We start from the raw sequence: 17,766 nt of genomic DNA, 5'->3' as shown, positions 1-17,766 counted from the left end.
AGGGGAGCTAGGCACCAGATCCCCAACCATCTCCACCCTACCGGGGTTCCTCTATTAAAGACCTAGTAACTGAACGCGTCTACAAATGCAAAATCACCCCCATCCACAACTCCTGTGCTCCCTGGCCGATAGAGAAAAGAGACCAGAAACAGAAAAAAAAAATGGAGTTTATGTGCAGGGCTAATCGGGGTAGTGGAGAGAGGACGATGAGTAGTGGGGGCTTCGCTCACCCCCGCCAGGGGGCGCCAGGAAGCCAAAAAGGGTGTGCAGCTGCGGACTGACTCGAGCCCCCTTCAGAGGCCAGGGTCTTAGGGGGAGGGACTGGCTTCCGGGCCCAAGTAGGAGGCGGTCTGGCTCTCAGGGGTGCTGTAAATGGTTAAAGCCCCAGGCAAACCCAGGGCTGGGCCTCCCAAGGCTGCCTGGACATCCAGCAAGAGTGGCGCCCCCAACGTGGGGTCCTTCCCTAGGAGAAGTTGGGCAGTGTTCACGAAGGGAAAGGTTCCCCCTCCTTTCATCAGGGAAGGAGAGCCCTGCCCACCTGCTTTCTGCTCAGTTAGGATGAAACATCCATTCTTAACCTCCCCACTCTCACCCAGTGGTGAGGGCATGGGTGGCTCAAGGAACTCTCTGCAGGGCAGTCTGAACTTGGAATTTCCCTGCAAAGTTCAGATTGCCCCATTGCTCAATCAAGGTAGCTCAGCCCAATCAAGCCCTTCTCCTAGGTGGGAGTCATCACAACCATTACCTGGGCTTGGAGAATTTAATCCCTTGACCGACATCTCAGGCTCACCCCGCTCTGGAACCAAGGGCTGCATCTGCATGTGAGAACCACAGGGAGCAGCTGGGAAGGGATCTAGCAGCTAAGTGGGCAGCTGCAGCAGTCCTCCTGGAGACACGGCTCCAGCTCACAGAGAACAGCCATGGACCAGAGGGCTTGGCTCAGCCACCTGGTCTCTGCCTTCCCCAACCCTCTTCTTACCAAGGACAGCTCCATGTCCAAGTCCATCAGGGTCCATTCTCGCCCTTGGAGACTGGGACCTAGCACCTGAGGAGAGCTCTGGGTCACTGGTGCCCTCCCCAGGCTGCACAGAGAGCGAGACCCCACCAGGCCTCTTGCCTCTGCTTCAGCAGAAGGGGTACTTACATCTAGAGGCCCTGCAGTCTCCACACTTTCTTGGGGGGGCCGAAGCAGCACCGGAGGCAGCAGACTCTCTGGGCTCCTGTCCCCCCTCTCCAGGCCCAGAGGCCCGCTGTGCACAGAGAAATGCTTTTGGCTTGCAGTGTCTGCCCCTCCCCCCATTAAGTTCCCAAGGAACCCAGACACATCGAGATTTAAAACCCCAACATTTAGAAAATGATAGGAGAGGACCCCATTCTCCCTCCACCCCTAGCCTTCCCACCCCTGCCATAAAGGGGCACAGAGAGTGCCTCTGCTTCCTACCTGGGACCTGAAGTTTGGGTGGTGGAGCTAGGGCTTTGGGATCCCTCCCCTCCCTATGCAAATATTAACATCAATGTTTCTTCTTTCTTTCTTTTTTTTTTTTTTTTTTTTAAAAAGAGTCTCCCTGTTGCCCAGGCTGGAGTGCAGTGGCACAGTCTTGGCTCACTGCAGCCTCCACCTCCCAAGTTCAAGTGATTCTCCTGCCTCAGCCTCCTGAGTAGCTGGGACTACAGGTGCACGCCACCACACCCAGCTAATTTTTGTATTTTTAGCAGAGTGTGGGGGGGTGTTCACCATGTTAGCCAGGCTGGTCTTGAACTCCTGACCTCAGTGATCCATCCACCTCAGCTTCCCAAAGTGTTGAGATTACAGGCATGAGCCATCTCATGGCCACCAATGCTTCTTAAATTATTGTATGCTTTACAATCACCCCAGGGAACTCATTTAATCTGTAGGTTTCTGAGCTCTTCTAAAGATGCTGAGTGCCCTGACTGGGAGGTTCTGCTTTCCAAGGGACTTGGATGCTGGGGCCAAGAAGTCAGGTGAGTATCATGGAGTCAAATGGCTGGGAAGCTATGGGGGTTGGTAAGGCTGTTCTATCACAGGGCTCGTGGTCCAGCAGGGGCTCTACTCACCTGTCGGATATCTCCCTGGGATCCCCTGGTTCAGGCTGTTGGGCATTCCTGGGCCCCTCGGGGCTGAAGCTCCCTTTCCCTTCCAGGATGGCCTGCACCACAGCCACAGGCAGCGGTGGGGGGGCTGTCACGCAGAAGTCACACTCGTTTGGGGCCAGGGCCAGCCCGGCCTCGCCATCCCCCCCTGGACTGGCCGGCTCTTCTTTGAGCAGTGCCAGGCCCTTCTCCCTGCACCAGAGAAAAGCTTCAACCAGACCCTGGCACTGACTTCTCCCCGTACCCCCACAGCCATCTGGGCTGCCAGCCCCTCCCCCACAGGCCTCCCAGGGGCAGCCCTGTCCCCCTTACCTCCTGCCGTCACTGGAGGGAGAAAGCCTGGTCCCCTCAGGGGATGGAGATTCTTCTGGGATGTCAGAGATGATGGGGCCCCTGGCCCTGTGAGGGCTGAGGCCCAAAGTCGTCTCTGGGAGGGGCTGTAAGTGGAAGGCTAGGCCCAGCCCTTGGCCTGTAGGCACAGGGAGAGCCAGAACCCCACCAACACCCACCTGGGCCAGGTCTAAGGGAGGTTTGAGGGAGGAGGTTCAGTCCATGCTGGAGGGCCTGGGTCTGGTTGGGGGAAAGGCTGGCTTCCATCTTCTCTTCCTTTTAGGGGATGGGGAGAAGGAACAGGCTCTCCAGTAAGCCCAGCCATGCCCTCAGGAAGCGGGCAGAAGACAAACCTACCGGCTGGATGAAGTAGGGGTCCTGCAGAAGGGCACCAGATAGGGGGCAGGTGTTGAACTTGGCAGGTGTTGGGCAAGAGTTCCCCTCATCCAGCATCAGGGACCTGTGTGGTTGAGCAGGGCATAGGCAGGGGTGGGGCAGGGTCAGCCCCCATGCCCCTCAGCCTGCACTTCCCTCCCTCCCTCAGGCCCCAGCAGCCAAGTCAGCAGAGCTGAGTTGCCAGGGCATCAGTCACATGCTGGAGGTGGAAGGGGCTCCCCCCAGAGATGGGGGCCCTTTGGGGGTAGAGAGGGGAGGGAGGGAACCTGGTTTGAGCCCCAGGCCCTCAGCTGTTGGGAAGCTTTTTGAGGGGAGGGGGAGGGGGCTGCTGGGGTTGGAATTTGGGAATAAGGTCCAGGAAGGGGAGGATCTGGGAGTGGGGGTACCAGGTGGTAGAGTTGGGGAAAGAAGATCCTAGATGGTGTGAGGAATGTAGTGCAGGGGGAGGGATGAGGATTGCTTGTGAAGGAGTTTCTGGAGAAGGGATCCTTGCAAGGGGACTTCTGTGGGGTCTTGGAAGTGGGTGTGGGCATTCCTGGCTTTCTCACTCACAGCTTTCTCTTGGCTCCGGCATTGCTCGGCCCGGCCTGAAGTGGCCCAAAGAGACACTGGATCAACTGAAGATAAAGCAAAGGGTTAATTCATACTTTGGACCCTGCCCCCACCCCAGGCACTTCCAGGTGAAGGAGGGAGGTCTAACAGGGGCTCTGGGAGACTGGACAGCGGAATAAGGTTCCTGAGGACTGGGAGGAATACAGTGTCCAGGACTGGGAGGAATAGAGTGTCGAGGAGTGGGAGGGAGAAGCGAGACATGGGGAGAGGAACACCTTGCCAATGACCCGGTGCTGCTGACCGTGGCTCTGCCGAAGTGTCACCACCTCCCGCCACAAGATCTCGTTCTGCCTGGGGAAGGAGTGGGAGGGTGTAGAGGCATCTGAGAGTTCGCCCACTCACCACCCTCAACAGAATGGCGAGGCTGGGGAGCCAGGAGACCACCCGGATGATCTAGAGATCTCCCATAAGCCAGGGTCGGACAAAGGAAGGGGCTGCCCAGAACCACTGGGCGGCCAGTTTTGGTCTCATCCCGAACCCCCAACCTCGTCCCCTCTTTCCCCGCCACCTGCGCACTGCCTGAGCTCACGCAGCCGCGCCTCGGTGCTCTCCTGCACTCCCCGCAAAGCCTGCACCTCGCCGAGTAGTCGGCCCAGGTCCTCTGGCCGCCAGCGGCCGTCGTCTCCGCGCAGCGCTGGCACCTGAGGGCGGGAGGCACCGTCGGGACTGGGTCGCAGGAGCAAGGCCGGCAGCCCCAGCACCCCTCCTCGGCTCTGCTCATTCCTGCACGCCGCCCCCACCTTGCGCCGCACGCGCTCCAGTAGCTGCTCTCGGCCCCGCACGAAGCTCGGGTGCTGGAACTCGACGTGGTCGCGCTCCGGCCTGAGCAGGCCACCCTGCTCGATGCTCACCACCTTCCGAAAACCGTCTAGGGAGTGGGGCATGGGGGCGTGGGTGGCCCCATCCCCTGCACCTACTCCCCCGTCCCCGCTCCCCGCCTGGCCCTAGGGACTCACACATGTTGAGCTGGCGCACGAAGCTCGCCATGTTGCTGTGCTTGAAATACTGGGGCAGCACTTCCTTGGCGAAGCGGCTCTGGTCGCTTACGAGGAAACTGGTCCCGCTCTACCAAGAATGCCGCCCGCCCGCCATGCGGGCGGAGACCAGGAGAGTGAGCGGTGCCCACCCACGGCCAGTCCTGCGCTCCGGCGCGCGCACTCGCTCACGCTCACTCTGGGGTTCAGGCCTGCCCCTTATGGGGATATGGGTCGAGGCTAGGCCAGAACGGGCTCCAAGGCCTAGCCTGGAGCGACCACAGTGAGTCCCTACCCCCAGCCACACCCTAACTCCACATTCCGTTCTCAGAAAGGAGAGGCTTGAAGGGTTCCGGCCCAGGGCAGGCCCCAGCCCCGCAATGTGACCCTGAGCTAGACCAGCCCTTCCCATCTCCTGGCCTCGGTTTTCCTATCTGTCGGATGGGGTGGGGTGGGAACTAAATGGCCTCGAAGGTCCCTCGGGCTGTAGATCTCCAGGATGCAGGATCCTAACCCTTCTTTGGCCAGAGGAAACCCCCATCTCGAACACTCCAAGGTGAACTACCCTGAATGGCTGAATCCGGGGATCCACGGCCCAGTCTCAGGCGGGAGGTGGGCGGACATGGGTGTTCACTGACGTGGAGGGACCCCGGGACCACTAGGGGAATCGAGGGGCCCCGGCCCTCACCGGGCTCCAGCGGATCAGGTGGTCTGTGCATGGGTCGCCCACCAGCGCCCATAGCTTGCCGAGAAAGGCAGGCACGGGGCTGGGGCCTGGCTCCGTGGGCAGCACTGCTGGCGCTTCCTGCATGGTGCAGTCTCGGCCCGGCTCAGCGCTCGGGCCCGGCCGCTGCGGGCTCGTCAAAGCCACGGAAAGTGCTGCGTTTGCCGCCCGCTCCGCCCTACTCCGCCCTGGGGCGCCGGGTCAGGCGGGGGCCACGTGCGAGCCGGCGGGGCGGGGCTCGGTCAGCGGCCAGGCTCCAGCAGACAGAAAGAGCTGGCTGGATGGGATGTGTGGAGTGGAGAGGTAGGGTGGGGTGGGTTGAGGTGGGAGATGGGTTCGAGTCCCACCCTTCTCAGTCCCTCTATTTCCTTCTTTGTTCTACGGGAGAAATCGCCGGTGCGCGACCTGGTGTGGGCTGGGCAAGTCCTAGAAGGCGGTAGCCAGAGACACAGTGAAGTCCCAGGGAAGGCAAGCAGATAGGATAGGGTGAGGCGGGGAAGCACGCCCCCTCCCGCCGAACCCCGGGAGGTAGTCATTCCTAGGGTGCGAGTGCCCCGTCCCTGACCCCTCACACCCTTGTCAGACCAGAGGACCTTGAAGAAACCCCACCTCTGCCGGGATGACTCCTCCAGCCTCCGCGCGTTACCCGCCCTCCCCTTTCAGATCCGACCCGCCTTTCATAGGACGCAGAGACGCTGCAGGATTTGTTTATTTCACACTCACCCCTGAGGCCCGGCCCGCGCCCGTGCCCTCCCCCTCCCAGCGCCCGGGCCGCGGAGCTGCAGAGGCCGCAGAGAGGTGGAGGCTGGGGCGCGGGGGGCAGTGTGTCCAGGACCGAGCGGGCGGGGCGTCTGCAGAGGATGAGAGCAGTGAGTGGACTCAGGGCTCCCAGGAATGGTCCGGATACCATCCCATAGTTCCTACTCCGTAGAGACCCGGGGGGCAACAATCCCGAAGGAAAGAGCTAGCAGTCAGGACGCTCCTGGACAACCCCGTCCCATCTCAGAGCGCTTACGTTCGCGGGAACGGGGGGAGAAGTCGCCCAATCATGCCACTGGCGTGGGCCGCCAGGGATGCGGCTCGCGAGTAAGCTTGAGGGTATAGTTGCGCAGGCGCGGGCAGTGCGCGCGGAAGGCGTCCAACACGGAGGGGCTCACCACGCAGAAGCAATGCACCTCGCGCAGGCCCGCGCAGCGCGCCGCCAGCTCCTCCAGCGCGGCATTTAGCCCGGCTGAAGCGGCTGCGCGCACCTCGAGCGCGCGCAGGGTTGCGGCATAGTGGTGCGCCGCAAAGCGCACTGGGCCTATGGTGTCGCCTGAGAGGTTGAGGCGTAGCGCAGCCACGGGGACCGCTGGCTGCAGGATGCGTGTCACGCTCTCGGCTGGCAGCGCGGGCTCCAGCTCCAGCTCCACGGCCAGCCCAGGGTGGCGGCGGCGCAACGCAGCCCAGGTTTCGTTGGGCAGCGGGGACGCGCGTGCATCTTCGGGGCACGCGCAGCGCAGAGTCAGGAGCGCGAAAGGCGAGCGATCTGGCGCGGCCAGCACTTCGAGGGTGGCGTGCGACAGACTGGCTAGGTGCAGGCCGAGAGCGCGCAGGCGCGGGCAGGCCCCCAGTAGTTCGAGCACTGATCCGGGACCCACGCTGTCCACTAGGGTACTGTTATCCAGAAAAAGGCTGTGGAGCTCGGGACAGCTGCGCGCCGCCCGCAGCACCAGCGCATCGTCCAGTGTGAAGGGCAAGCGTCGCAGGTCGAGGTGGCGCAGCTCTCGGGCCGCCCCGCATACTGCGTGCACAGCCTCCAGGACGTCGTGGCCCGAGTCGAAGAGCGGCTTTTCTCCGCGGCACTCCAGGCAGAGGCCTCGCAGCCCTAGGGCACGGTCCGCCAGAGTCATCAGCAGTTTGATGGCCGCCCGGCGACTCGGCTCCCTCGACGGCTCAAATTCCAGCCGTAGGTTGTGAACGTGGTCAAGGCAGGCGGACAGATAAGGTGGCAGCATGCCTTCCAGCTCACATTCGCAACTTGGGTTAGAGTCGTGCAGAAAAGGCCTCGGCTGAGTCCCCAAGACCGGGGGAGAAGCCTCTACCTACGCCTTAGCTGGGGTTCCAGCTGCCATCCTACTTCCTGCCTCCCTCCCCACCTCTGTACAGACCACACCTGTTGACCCAAAGGAGGGAACTCCCATCCTATCCTTTCAGAAGAGTTTAGTGGCATCTGCCACAGGTTGAAACCCGGGTATGGAGAACCAATGATATTTTAGGAACTGGACTTTCTCAGCTGTCTCTAAGGTGTCTTGGCCTGGCCTCTGGACTGCTAGCTTGGAATTCCGCCTCTGCCATTCCCTAGCTGAGTGATCCGTGGGAAGTGATTAAGTCTCTCTGCCTCAGTTTCCTATCTGGGCAATGGAGGTAATGATACCTATCTACCACACAAGGTTTTCGTAGGGATTAAATTAGTTAATATATGTAAGGCACTTAAAAACAATGGTTGGTATGTGTTAGGCAGTTAATAAATGTCAGCGATTATTTTTTAATATGGGGGAGTCAACCTGAATCTGCCTAGCCCACGACTCCACAGAGAAGGTGAAAGGGAGGCAGGGAGAGGGGTGTGGAGGAGCAGGCTCACCTGATTTTTGTGTCGTGCCACACTGCGCTGGAGTTAGCAGCGTCAGCCCAGGCCCTGCAGACCCTGGCGGCTGCAGCACGGTCCTTCAGGGACAGGTGGCGGAAGATGAGCGCCAGCACCTCCTCTGGCAGTCGCTCTCCAGGCTCAGCCATGGCCCAGATCCGTCTGGGGTGGGAGGATCCGCCACTCCCAATAGCTCTGGCCTGGAGAAAGAGGGATGTCTCTGGGCTCAGGAAGGCGCAAAGCGTTGCGGGAAGATCAAGCTTTGTTGTACAAACGCATGTGGCCTGAGGAACTGAGGCCCTCTCAGACATCATGGGGCATCAGATAACCCTAACACTTGTTCACAAAGCAGATTTCACAACCTCACCTACTAAATCAGGTTCTCCTGAAAGGGTAAGGCCCAGGAATCTGCATTTCAACAAGCCCCGGGTGACTCCACAGGTTCCACGTTGAGAAACCTCACCTTTTTTTTTTGAGACTGGGTCTCGCTCTTTACCCAGGCTGGAGTGCAGTGGCGCACTGACAACTCGCTGCACCCTCAGTCTCCCGGGCTCAAGCAATCCTCACACCTCAGCCTCCCTAGTAGCTGGGACTACAGGGGCAAGCCAGCAAGCCTGGCTAATTTTTGTAATTTTGTTGCAGAGACGAGGTCTCGCTTTGTTGCCCAAACTGGCCATGAATTCCTGGGCTCAAGCGATCGGCTCGCCTCGGTCTCCCAAAGTGCTGGGATTACAGGCATGAACCATCATGCCGGGCCTGAGATACCCCATCTTAACACCAGCAAGTGACTGCAGGGTTAATAAGGCGGGAACATTAATTCAGACTTTTCTTTGTCCGGGACCGTGAGCCAATCAGGAAGCGGGGCGTGGGCGGGGCACAGCTGAATACGCCCCGAGAGGGGAGACTCCTTCCCCGCCTCCGCCTCACGGGGATGTGTCCCGGGTGCTTCCTAAGACAGGGTGAAAAAAAGCTTGGGGCTCTGGGACCTGACGGCTGTGTCCCGGGTGCTTCCTAAGACAGGGTGAGAAAAAGCTTGGGGCTCTGGGACCTGACGGCTCTAGTGCCTGAGACGGCTCTAGGGACTCAAAGTTCAAGTTTCGAACCCTGAGCAGCCCTGCCTCCCGCGGGCAATTTGGATTCGGCTGGAACTCCGCACACCCACCCCGGAGCGCGGCCTTTACTGGGGGATGGGGTTACTGGAACGTGTGCGTCCTCTTTGAAGTTGCCAATCTTGGTGTTTTGTTTTGAGACAGAGTCTAGCTCTGTCGCCCAGGCTGGAATGCAGTGGCGCGATATCGGCTCACTGCAACCTGCGCCTCCCGGGTTCAATCGATTCTTTTGCCTCAGCTTCCCGAGTAGCTGGGATTACAGGTAGGCGCCACCACGCCCGGCTAATTTTTGTATTTTTAGTAGATACGAGGTTTCACCATATTGGCCAGGCTGGTCTCGAACTCCTGACCTCGTGATCCGTCCGGCTTGGCCTCCCAAAGTGCTGGGATTACAGGCTTGAGCCACCGCACCCAACCCCCAATCTTGTTTTAAGGTTCCTGAAGGTTTGCATACAGAAGGCTTCACACCAGTCGCCAGCTAATGTCCCCATATCTTCCGGGCTAAGTTTCTCCCGGAATTTGTGCCACGTGTTTCCTGGGGCTTCAGATACGCTCTACCAGGCTTGTACCTGGGACCCATGAGCACCCTGTTTTCAGTGTCCAGTCGTAGCAGCTATCATGCAGCCGGATCCCCAGGGGCACCAGAAAATTCTGGTCTACAGAGGGCGCCCCCTTTCTACCAAAGTCTGGCAACTCTCGCTCTTCTGAGCCCCCGGCCTCGTAAGAATCGCAAACCCCCAAAGTCCAGGTCTTCCTGCCGTCTAAACTTGGGCGCCTGTGTCTTACCTGCTCAGGGGACTAGATGGGCTTTGCCCGGTGCGAGGGACTGACCTCAGAGGACAGCAGGCGGGAAGCAGCCACCGGGGCGGGACACGCGGGCGGACAGGGTGGCTAGGGCTGGGGCGCCGCCCCAGAGCCTCCGCGCACACCCGGAAGCGGCGCGAGTGGAGCGGAGCCTGGCGGGCGTGGGAACCCAGGCCCGGCCGAGGCGGCCAGGTTAGTATAGAGGGGAGGTGGGTAGGTGGGCTCCCCAATGCAGGCGGGAGCCGAGGTGGATCCTGTCTCCGACGCGTGGGCGCGGCGCAGATGTCACCGGCGGCTGCTCTAGCCAGCTGGTGACGGCGGCCTATTGGGCTGTTCTCGTGGGAGGCGGGGGGCGGTACGGAATTTGGTGCCCGCAGGTTCCTTTTCCCTGACAGGGCTTTCGAGGGGCAGTAGGGCCCTGCAGGAGAGAGGGTGGGGGAGGAGGGGCTGGTTCTGAACACTCCCTTGAGCGGAGACCCCTCTGCCCACCCCAGTTAATCGCAAGTGCAAAACGCCAGCTTGAGGGTGGGCTAGTGGGAGCCCAGTAGCTAGTGGGCTACTGGAAGCTCCCCTCCAGCGCTCGGGAGCAGTGTAGCTGAGTAGGGGGTGTGCCTGGCCGGTCGCCAGGAGTCGCAGGCTTTCAGTTCTGAGCCACTCCCACAGGCGATCCCGGTCCATCCAGCCAGAGGTGGGTCTTCTCCCGGGACTGTTAGGTGTTCAAGGGGCACCGTGCTTGGCTCGCCCCTGGAAATAGAGGCAAACGTTGTTAGTTGATACTCAAGTGCCCCACAGTTTCCGCCCACCAAGATTTCTCAAGACCCAGCCTGGAAGCCTCAGCCCCGCCCAAAAAAGGAACGACAACAGGTGGGTGGGGCGAAGGGCTTCCCAAGAGGGGCTTCTTTGAAAGAACACATAGGAGGAGCTGCCAATCAGCGGATTGCAAAACTAGGGCCCTGGCCTCTTTACCCTGTTAACTCGACCTCCAGCCTGGCTCACCTCCGCCATCTGTCTGGTACCAGTGAGTGTGACGGAGCATCCCCCATCTCCAGGTTCCCAGAACTCCCTGCTTCCCCCCACAACCCCCACGCAGGCATGATGGGCAGACACTGGTCCCACTGAATCCCCACTTCCACCCTTTGGGGTGGGACCACATCCATCTGGTCAACATTCCCACCTCAAGGGGCTAGGAAGACCTGAAAGAGGGAACGTTTCCAGGGGAGGTTCCCGCTCTCTCCTACTTCCCAGCCCACTTTCCTAGGACTCACCTCCACTGCTGGTCTTACCTCCATGGCTGGCTCCCTGCCACGCGCTCCTGGACCCACTTGTCACTTGCAGGGCTTCCCCTGTTTTTTCTTGTTTTGCTTTCAAGGAAAACAAATTTATTTTGCTCTTTTAATACAAAGAAAATTTATCTCCTTCACATAAAACAGGAAATATTGCTAAATACAAAGAAAATAAAAATCACCTACAATCCTTCCCCACCCCACCTACCTCCTTCTATCCTGCCCAGTGATAAACAAAATGCAAAGTTCCTGTTAATATCCAGTGGTTTGGGTATTAACACAAGTCTTAATGTATTCTTTTCTTTTTTGAAACAGAGTCTTGCTCTGTCACCAAGGTTGGAGTACAGTGGCATGATCTCAGCTCACTGCAACCTCTGCCTCCTGGGTTCAAGTGATTCTCCTGCCTCAGCCTCCCAACTAGCTGGGACTACAGGCATGTGCCACCGCACCTAACTAATTTTTTGTATTTTTAGTAGAGAAGGGGTTTCACCTTGTTAGCCAGGATGGTCTCCAAAAGTACTGGGATTACCAGCTTGAGCCACCGCACCTGGCCCAATGGCATGATCTTGACTCACTTCAACCTTCACTTCCCAGGTTCAAGGGATTCTCCTGCCTCAGCCTCCCAAGGAGCTGGGATTACAGGTGCCCACTACCATGCCTGGCTAATTTTTTTGTATTTTGACTAGAGATGGAGTTTCACTATGTTGGCCAGGCCTCCCAAAGTGCTGGGATTACAGGCATGAGCCACTGGCCTGGCCAAGTATTAATGTTTTCTATGAAAAGATTAGGATGCCAGGTGTGGTGCCTCACGCCTGTAATCCCAGCACTTTGGGAGGCTGAGATGAGCAGATCCCTTGAGCCCAGGAGTTTGAGACCAGCATAGGCAACATGGTGAAACTCCATCTCTACTAAAAATATTAAAACTAGGCCAAGCACAGTGGCTCATGCCTGTAGTCCCAGCACTTTGGGAGGCTGAGGCAGGCTGATCCCGAGGTCAGGAGTTGGAGACTAGCCTGACCAACATGGTGAAACCCAGTGGAAAGAAAGAGAGAGAGAGAGAGGGGGCGGGGGGAGGAAGGAAAGGAAGGAAAGAAGGAAGGAAGATAAAAGCTAGCCAGGCATGGTGACATGTGCCTGAAGTCCCAGCTACTCGAAAGGCTGAGGTGGAAGGATTGCTTGAGGGCGGAAGGATTGCTTGAGTCGGGAAGGTCAAGGCTGCACTAAGCTGTGATAGTGCCACTGCACTCCATCCTGGGTGACGGGGCAAGACCCTGTTTCAAAAACAAGAAAATTAAAAAAACAAAGGTTGAGAGTAGTGGCTCACTCCTGTAATCCCAGCACTTTAGGAGGCCAGGGTGGGAGGGTCACTTCCTGTTCCTCATGTAAATAGATGGCTGCTGGGGCCACCCAATTTGTCCTGCCCATGGCTAACACTCAGCAGTCCTCCTAGCCCACCATATATGAACATTGACGACTGGAGTGTACAGGAGTGTGACTGATGAGGCAGGAGGTAGGGCCTTGAGCCCATGATGCTAGGAAAAGGGTGGGCAGGAAAAGGGTGAGGTGGGAAGAAAGAGGGAGGGCAGTTCCTTACTTGCTGTCTCGTGGGGTAGTAACTGGGAGACCTCTGAGCTGTGGCTCAGTGCAGTGGTTCCCTGGCTGGGAATTTTGCCCCTGCTAATCCAGGGCTAGGTTTTTGTCAGAAGATGGATGAAGGAGATACTAGCACCAAAAGGCTCTGGCTTTTTCTGGACAGGGAGGGAATAGAACAATTTGTGTTGAAATGACTGGAGCCGAATTCCAAGCACTTTATAACTAAAAGGAATTATTTAGCTCACATAACTAAAAAGTCTAAATGCAATGGCTTCAGGGACAGCTGGATCCAGGAGTCTAGTATGGTTAGGAGTGCACTTCTCCATCTCTTGATTGTTTTTTTCTGTGTCAGCTTCACTCTCAGCCAGGCTCTTCCCAAGCAGTGGAAAAGAAGGGCTACCCTTTCCTTCCAGTTTAGCCCCAAGGGAAGGGAAATTAATGCCTCTTTCCTATTGGCTCATCCAGAGTTGCAGGGTTGATTCTCATTGGTCCAACTTTAGTCCTATACTCCACCCTAAACTAATCACTGCAGAAATGTGAATGAAATATGCAGATTGGCCAGGTATGGTGCACAAGCCTGACCTGGAGCTAGGGAGTGGGACACAGGCACATGAATTGAGAAGAAGGAGAAAGGAAGTCCCTAAAGGTAAGTCAGGCTTTGGGGAGGGAATCTGGGTAGATGCAAACTACAGGTGTCCTTTGAAGTGAAGACAGGAGGTTTAATCTTAGGCTGAGGTCCTCCAGAGATACTAGACTCAAGTCTATTCAGAAGGCAAGGCCAGGATATGGGCCTGGTGGGCTTTGGGGCATGGGCACCATCCAGAATGAAGGTGTCTCCTGTCCACTTTGATAAGAGAGGCCTGAGGAGGAGGCAGAGAAGCCCCGTTGCAGGATCTACCTCTGCTCCCCCTCCACTGTGACGCTGGTCTCTTTTCCTGAGAACGCAGTGGGGGGACAGTCCTTTCTGCAAGTCTGGGGTGGGACTCTGTACAGAGCCAGGAACTCAAGGGGCTTGCCTGTGAGATGGTGAACTCCTGTCCCAAGTATGCCAACTAGTGTTGGGGTACACCTGAACGATGTGGGACTTGAGGCTACTGTGGTGGGGACAGCTGAACCACCTGGTGCTGGACAGTTGTCTCCAGGGCAGAGGGAGGGAGATGAACTGAATACCCAACTGTCTGCATCTCCAGGAGGTGAGATGGCAGCTGGGCAAAATGGGCACGAAGAGTGTGTGGGCAGCGCATACCTGTTTGTGGAGTCCTCGCTGGACAAGGTGGTCCTGTCGGATGCCTACGTGCACCCCCAGCAGAAGATGGCAGTGTACAGGGCTTTGCAGACTGCCTTGGCAGGTGCGTGGGTGTGCTGGCATGTGGAGAGGAAAAAGTGGCCTGGGGCATTTTGTGGGTGGGGCTGAGGCTGCAGGTCCTCTACTAGGTGGGCTTGGGCTTAACCACCTTTAGGGAAAAGATTTGGGGTGGGAGGAGGAAGACGGAGGACCCCTGGATGTGTAGACTCTGTCCTCTCTTTTTGTGGCATGACCTTGAGGGTATATATGTGTCCTCGAGTCAGTGTATGATTTACCTATTTGTGCACTAACGTCCTTTGCTCCATCCCTGCCCTCTCCACCAGCCAGCTCACTCCTTTCTACTAATTGTGGATGCCTCTCTCCTCTTTTCCTCTCTTACTGCAGCACTCCTTTCTCAAGACCCCTCCCCAGTACCTACCCTTCCAGGCCCCGCTTTCCCATCTCAGGGCAGAGGCCACAGGAGGCTGAAGCGGGTTGGGGGATCAGTTCGTGGCCTCAGAGCGACGAGAGCCCCCCTCTCTTCTTCCCGAGCAGTGGGAGCCGAGCTTGGTGGAGGCTGAAGACCTGAGACCTCCCGCCCTCCTCTGCCCTGCTGGCCTCCTACCCAGAAGGCTTGGTAGCCTAGGGAACACGTTTCCTTTTCTGTGCTACAAAGTCACTCTCTTTTGCCAGCTCTCATTTGGGACATGGGAGCTGGGGCTAGGTGGCACCCACTCTGTCTTGGGGTGCTCCCTGTGATAGGTCCTGGCCTTCTTTCTGGGTTGTTGCTGTTTGCATCCCAATTTTTGCTTTCCATCTGGGTACTCCAGGGTAACTGTACCCTAGATCAGGGGATGGGACGGGGCTTGACCACGGGAGAATGACCGAGCTTGGGGACCGTCTGGCGCCTGACCTCCCGGCGCCTGACCGCCCGCCTCCGCAGAGAGCGGTGGGAGCCCGGACGTGCTGCAGATGCTGAAGATCCATCGCAGCGACCCGCAGCTGATCGTGCAGTTGCGATTCTGTGGGCGCCAGCCCTGCAGCCGCTTCCTCCGCGCCTACCGCGAGGGGGCGCTATGCGCCGCGCTGCAGAGGAGCCTGGCGGCCGCCGTCTCCCAACACTCGCTATCGCTGCAACTGGAGCTGCGCGCCGGCGCCGAACGGCTGGACGCTTTGCTGGCGGACGAGGAGTACTGTTTGAGTTGCATCCTAGCCCAGCAGGTGCGGCCGGGCTGGGGTCAGGATGGGGTAGGGCAGGAATCCGAGGCCCAGCCCCTGGTGACGGCAAGTTCCCTTCCCTTAGCCCGACCGGCTCCGGGACGAAGAACTGGCTGAGCTGGAGGATGCACTGAGGAACCTGAAGTGCGGCTTGGGGGCCCAGGGTGGCGACAGGGAGGTCTCTTTGGACCCCTCTCAGCTCCCCGTGCCCTCTCTGTCGGAGGTGAAGCCGCGGCCGCCTCCAACGCCTGCCCAGACTTTTCTGTTCCAGGGTCAGCCTGTAGGTGAGGGGCAGGTGGAGAGGCAGGGTCACCAGGAGATTGGAGTCTGGGGAGGAGCAGTGTCGTCGCCGGGTGGGGATGGGTGGGATAGGCGCTGGGGCGCCCCCCTCACCCCGCTTCCTCACTCCTTCTGCAGTGAACCGGCCGCTGAGCCTGCAGGACCAACAGACGTTCGCACGCTCCGTGGGCCTAAAGTGGCGCAAGGTGGGGCGCTCGCTGCAGCGGAGCTGCAGAGCGCTGCGGGACCCGGCGCTGGACTCGCTGGCCTATGAGTACGAGCGCGAGGGGTTGTATGAGCAGGCCTTCCAGCTGCTGCGGCGCTTCGTGCAGGCCGAGGGCCGCCGCGCCACGCTGCAGCGCCTGGTGGAGGCACTTGAGGAGAATGAGCTCACCAGCCTGGCAGAGGACTTGCTGGGCCTGACTGATCCCAATGGCAGCCTGGCCTAGACCAGGGGTGCCGCCAGCTTTTGGAGAACCTGGATGGCCCTAGGGTTCCTTCTGCTGCTATTGCTGAACCCTTGTCCATCCACGGGACCCTGAGATCCCACTTGGCCTATCTGCTGGACCTGCTGAGGCAGGGTTGACTGCCTTCCCCAGGAGCCAGACCAGCACCCACCGAGCCCCCTGGGGGTGCACCATTGGGGATTCTGCCTCAGGTACTTTGATAGAGTGTGTGGGGGACCTGCTTCGGAGATCAGTCTCACCTGTAAGGGTTATTGCCGAGTTTAGAAAGAGGAAACTGAGGCCAGTATAAGAAAATTAAATGCCAATTTATTCAGCTCCTGGGCGAGGTTCTCTGGTCTGGGGAAAGGGGGCCAGAGAAGTTGCGCTGGCTTCCTGGGGCGTGGGGTTTTTATGGCTATGAGGAAGGAGCAACGGCTGGGTGCTCTGATTGGCTCCAGGAGAGCGGGATTGGGACGGGGTGGGCCACCATTGGTTGGCAGGCCGCCATTGGTTGGCGGGTTGTTGGGTGGGTTTTCTGGTTCGAGAGCTGGCCAGAGTTGCACCGGCCTGGAGCCTTCCAGGGGAGCCATGTGGCACAGCTAGGTGCAGAGGTGGGTGTGTCTGGCTTCCCTTCGAGGCAAACCGCCTTACATTCCAACCCTTTTGAAGATACAGGATGCCGCTTCTTTCTGGCTACTTCCTGCTGAATAGGTGCGGAATGAGGGAGAAGAGTCAGTTGGCTGGTGCCTCGGTTGGGAGTTGGACATAGGGGTGAAGTAGCATCCGGTTTACGGCCCACCCTGGAAATTTCTCTCATGCGGGCCTGTAAAAACCTGAGGTAAAAAGGGGCTAGCATTAACAGAAGACAAACTAGTTTGAGAGTGCTAATAGGGGTTAGCCAGGTTAGCATGGGGGATTGCCACCAGTTAAGAGGCAAGACTGATGCATTCTGCTTCTTGCGGAGGTCCTCTCGGAGGCGATAGTGTTGACATTTTCTTCTACAAGGCCTGTTTCATTGAGGTAATAGCAGCACTGCTCCTGAAGAAACAGACAGATACCTCCCTTTTCTGCTGTCCACAGGTCAAGGGCCCATCGGTTCTGGAGAGTTACCTGGGCCAGTGACGTGATTTGTCGCTGGAGGGAGGCCAGGAAGGTGGCTGACGCTTCGATAGCCACGCGAAGCTTGTCCTTTAGTTCAGTGGCTGAGGTGATACTGTAGCCTAGGGCACTGCTACCCAGCCCGGCTGCCACCAGAGAGAATGCTAGAGAGAGACCAACGACCATTGGGAGGAAAACTGCTCGTCTGTCTCGGTGATTAGGGGAGGGTGGAAGGAGGGATAGAAGTTCGGCCTGTCCGTGTACCTCTAACTGCAGGACCAAGGTGACAGGCACACAAGGGAAAGGGAAGGAGGCATTAATAACTTTAGTTAAGGTTCCATTACACCAGAAATAGCCTCCTGGTGGCACGTAGAGGGAGGATTTTACCTTTACTGTGGTGTTACAGTTGGGACTGGAGCTGCTGGCTGTCTCGTAGCAGAGAGAAAAATTTTGAGGTATACTTGGAACAAGGGGCTATCCGTTAAGATGGTGCTGGGTCCTGTAGGTGATTGTGACAGATTGAACCCAGACCCGAGGGGAACTGCAGCTAAGGGGGGGTTGCTGAGAGAGGCACATAAAAAGCAGTTGGTGATATTCATGGCTTTAGTTAAATTTAACATGTTGGCTCCCTGCTGTACTAGAGACAACCAAGAGAAAGGTTGAGAGATGTTATCTGAGGGTTTGAATTGGTTAGTTAGGATGGCTTCATTTTGCAGGATTGTATGGCTTACAGAACTGAGCTGTTCTGTTGTTTCAGAGACGATGTGGGTGTAGGACCGGAATATTAGCCGTGTTCCCTGAGGGTGGCTCCAAGTATAATCTTCATAGACTTTACTGGATCCTCCTGCATCCCAATGGCTGTGCCAGGGGTCGCGGA

At 58.1% G+C, this 17,766-nt stretch overlaps 3 protein-coding genes across 10 annotated transcripts in view; 1 reads left to right on the top strand and 2 right to left on the bottom strand.

Annotated features, from left to right (window-relative positions):
* Nucleotides 1-151: 151 nt before the first annotated feature.
* On the bottom strand, nucleotides 152-6,236 carry HSF4 (heat shock transcription factor 4). Of its 3 annotated transcripts, none has more exons than XM_035282004.3 (15): nucleotides 6,164-6,236; nucleotides 5,872-5,999; nucleotides 5,113-5,574; nucleotides 4,407-4,515; nucleotides 4,191-4,318; nucleotides 3,967-4,091; nucleotides 3,666-3,741; nucleotides 3,391-3,455; nucleotides 2,800-2,902; nucleotides 2,425-2,563; nucleotides 2,077-2,200; nucleotides 1,145-1,250; nucleotides 980-1,045; nucleotides 746-815; nucleotides 152-463 (listed from the first exon to the last, which is right to left on the bottom strand). In XM_035282004.3, exons 3-15 carry the CDS (start codon nucleotides 5,233-5,235, stop codon nucleotides 309-311), a joined length of 1,389 nt encoding a protein of 462 aa, XP_035137895.2. In that variant the 5' UTR covers nucleotides 5,236-5,574; nucleotides 5,872-5,999; nucleotides 6,164-6,236; the 3' UTR covers nucleotides 152-308. The 3 variants fall into 3 exon arrangements, with proteins under 3 accessions (XP_035137895.2, XP_035137894.1, XP_054104790.1); XM_035282003.3 differs by having other exon boundaries at nucleotides 2,077-2,304; nucleotides 2,425-2,549; XM_054248815.2 differs by lacking the exons at nucleotides 5,872-5,999; nucleotides 6,164-6,236 and having other exon boundaries at nucleotides 152-458; nucleotides 2,077-2,304; nucleotides 2,425-2,549; nucleotides 5,113-5,338.
* Nucleotides 5,840-9,767, bottom strand: FBXL8 (F-box and leucine rich repeat protein 8). Of its 3 annotated transcripts, XM_002761061.5 has the most exons (4): nucleotides 9,670-9,767; nucleotides 7,772-7,974; nucleotides 6,164-7,167; nucleotides 5,840-5,999 (listed from the first exon to the last, which is right to left on the bottom strand). In XM_002761061.5, exons 2-3 carry the CDS (start codon nucleotides 7,921-7,923, stop codon nucleotides 6,195-6,197), a joined length of 1,125 nt encoding a protein of 374 aa, XP_002761107.3. In that variant the 5' UTR covers nucleotides 7,924-7,974; nucleotides 9,670-9,767; the 3' UTR covers nucleotides 5,840-5,999; nucleotides 6,164-6,194. The 3 variants fall into 3 exon arrangements, with proteins under 3 accessions (XP_002761107.3, XP_008984273.3, XP_035137904.3); XM_008986025.4 differs by having other exon boundaries at nucleotides 5,840-7,167; XM_035282013.3 differs by having other exon boundaries at nucleotides 5,840-7,167; nucleotides 9,715-9,767.
* Nucleotides 6,412-17,766, top strand: part of TRADD (TNFRSF1A associated via death domain) — a 22,867-nt gene continuing 11,512 nt past the window's right edge. Inside the window, exons 1-6 of one of the 4 annotated variants that reach the window (XM_017966904.5) lie at nucleotides 9,805-9,879; nucleotides 13,096-13,209; nucleotides 13,754-13,912; nucleotides 14,792-15,069; nucleotides 15,152-15,350; nucleotides 15,484-16,125. In XM_017966904.5, coding sequence (XP_017822393.1) covers nucleotides 13,104-13,209; nucleotides 13,754-13,912; nucleotides 14,792-15,069; nucleotides 15,152-15,350; nucleotides 15,484-15,794 — 1,053 coding nt within the window. In that variant the 5' untranslated portion in view covers nucleotides 9,805-9,879; nucleotides 13,096-13,103 and the 3' untranslated portion in view covers nucleotides 15,795-16,125. Of the gene's footprint in view, nucleotides 7,555-9,804; nucleotides 9,880-13,095; nucleotides 13,210-13,753; nucleotides 13,913-14,791; nucleotides 15,070-15,151; nucleotides 15,351-15,483; nucleotides 16,126-17,766 lie in introns of those variants that run through there. The other 3 variants (XM_035282014.3, XR_013530089.1, XM_008986027.6) reach the window with 3 other exon arrangements.

Source organism: Callithrix jacchus, chromosome 20, assembly GCF_049354715.1.
Source record: "Callithrix jacchus isolate 240 chromosome 20, calJac240_pri, whole genome shotgun sequence".
NCBI lineage: Eukaryota > Metazoa > Chordata > Mammalia > Primates > Cebidae > Callithrix > Callithrix jacchus.
Note: the sequence above shows the minus strand (reverse complement) of the source record. Positions and strands in the feature narration are given on the sequence as shown.

Excerpts from the sequence above, each read along its gene's own strand:
- HSF4 (XM_035282003.3), bottom strand. The coding sequence starts at position 5,235 with ATGCAGGAAGCGCCAGCAGTGCTGCCCACGGAGCCAGGCCCCAGCCCC. Across the intron at positions 3,742-3,966 it reads CGGCTGCGTGAGCTCAGGCA|GCAGAACGAGATCTTGTGGC; the intron begins GTGCGCAGGTGG and ends CTCCTTCCCCAG. Across the intron at positions 1,251-2,076 it reads CCCAGGGAGATATCCGACAG|CGGGCCTCTGGGCCTGGAGA; the intron begins GTGAGTAGAGCC and ends CTCTGTGCACAG.
- FBXL8 (XM_008986025.4), bottom strand. The coding sequence starts at position 7,923 with ATGGCTGAGCCTGGAGAGCGACTGCCAGAGGAGGTGCTGGCGCTCATC. Across the intron at positions 7,168-7,771 it reads TGGCACGACACAAAAATCAG|TTGCGAATGTGAGCTGGAAG; the intron begins GTGAGCCTGCTC and ends CTCTAACCCAAG.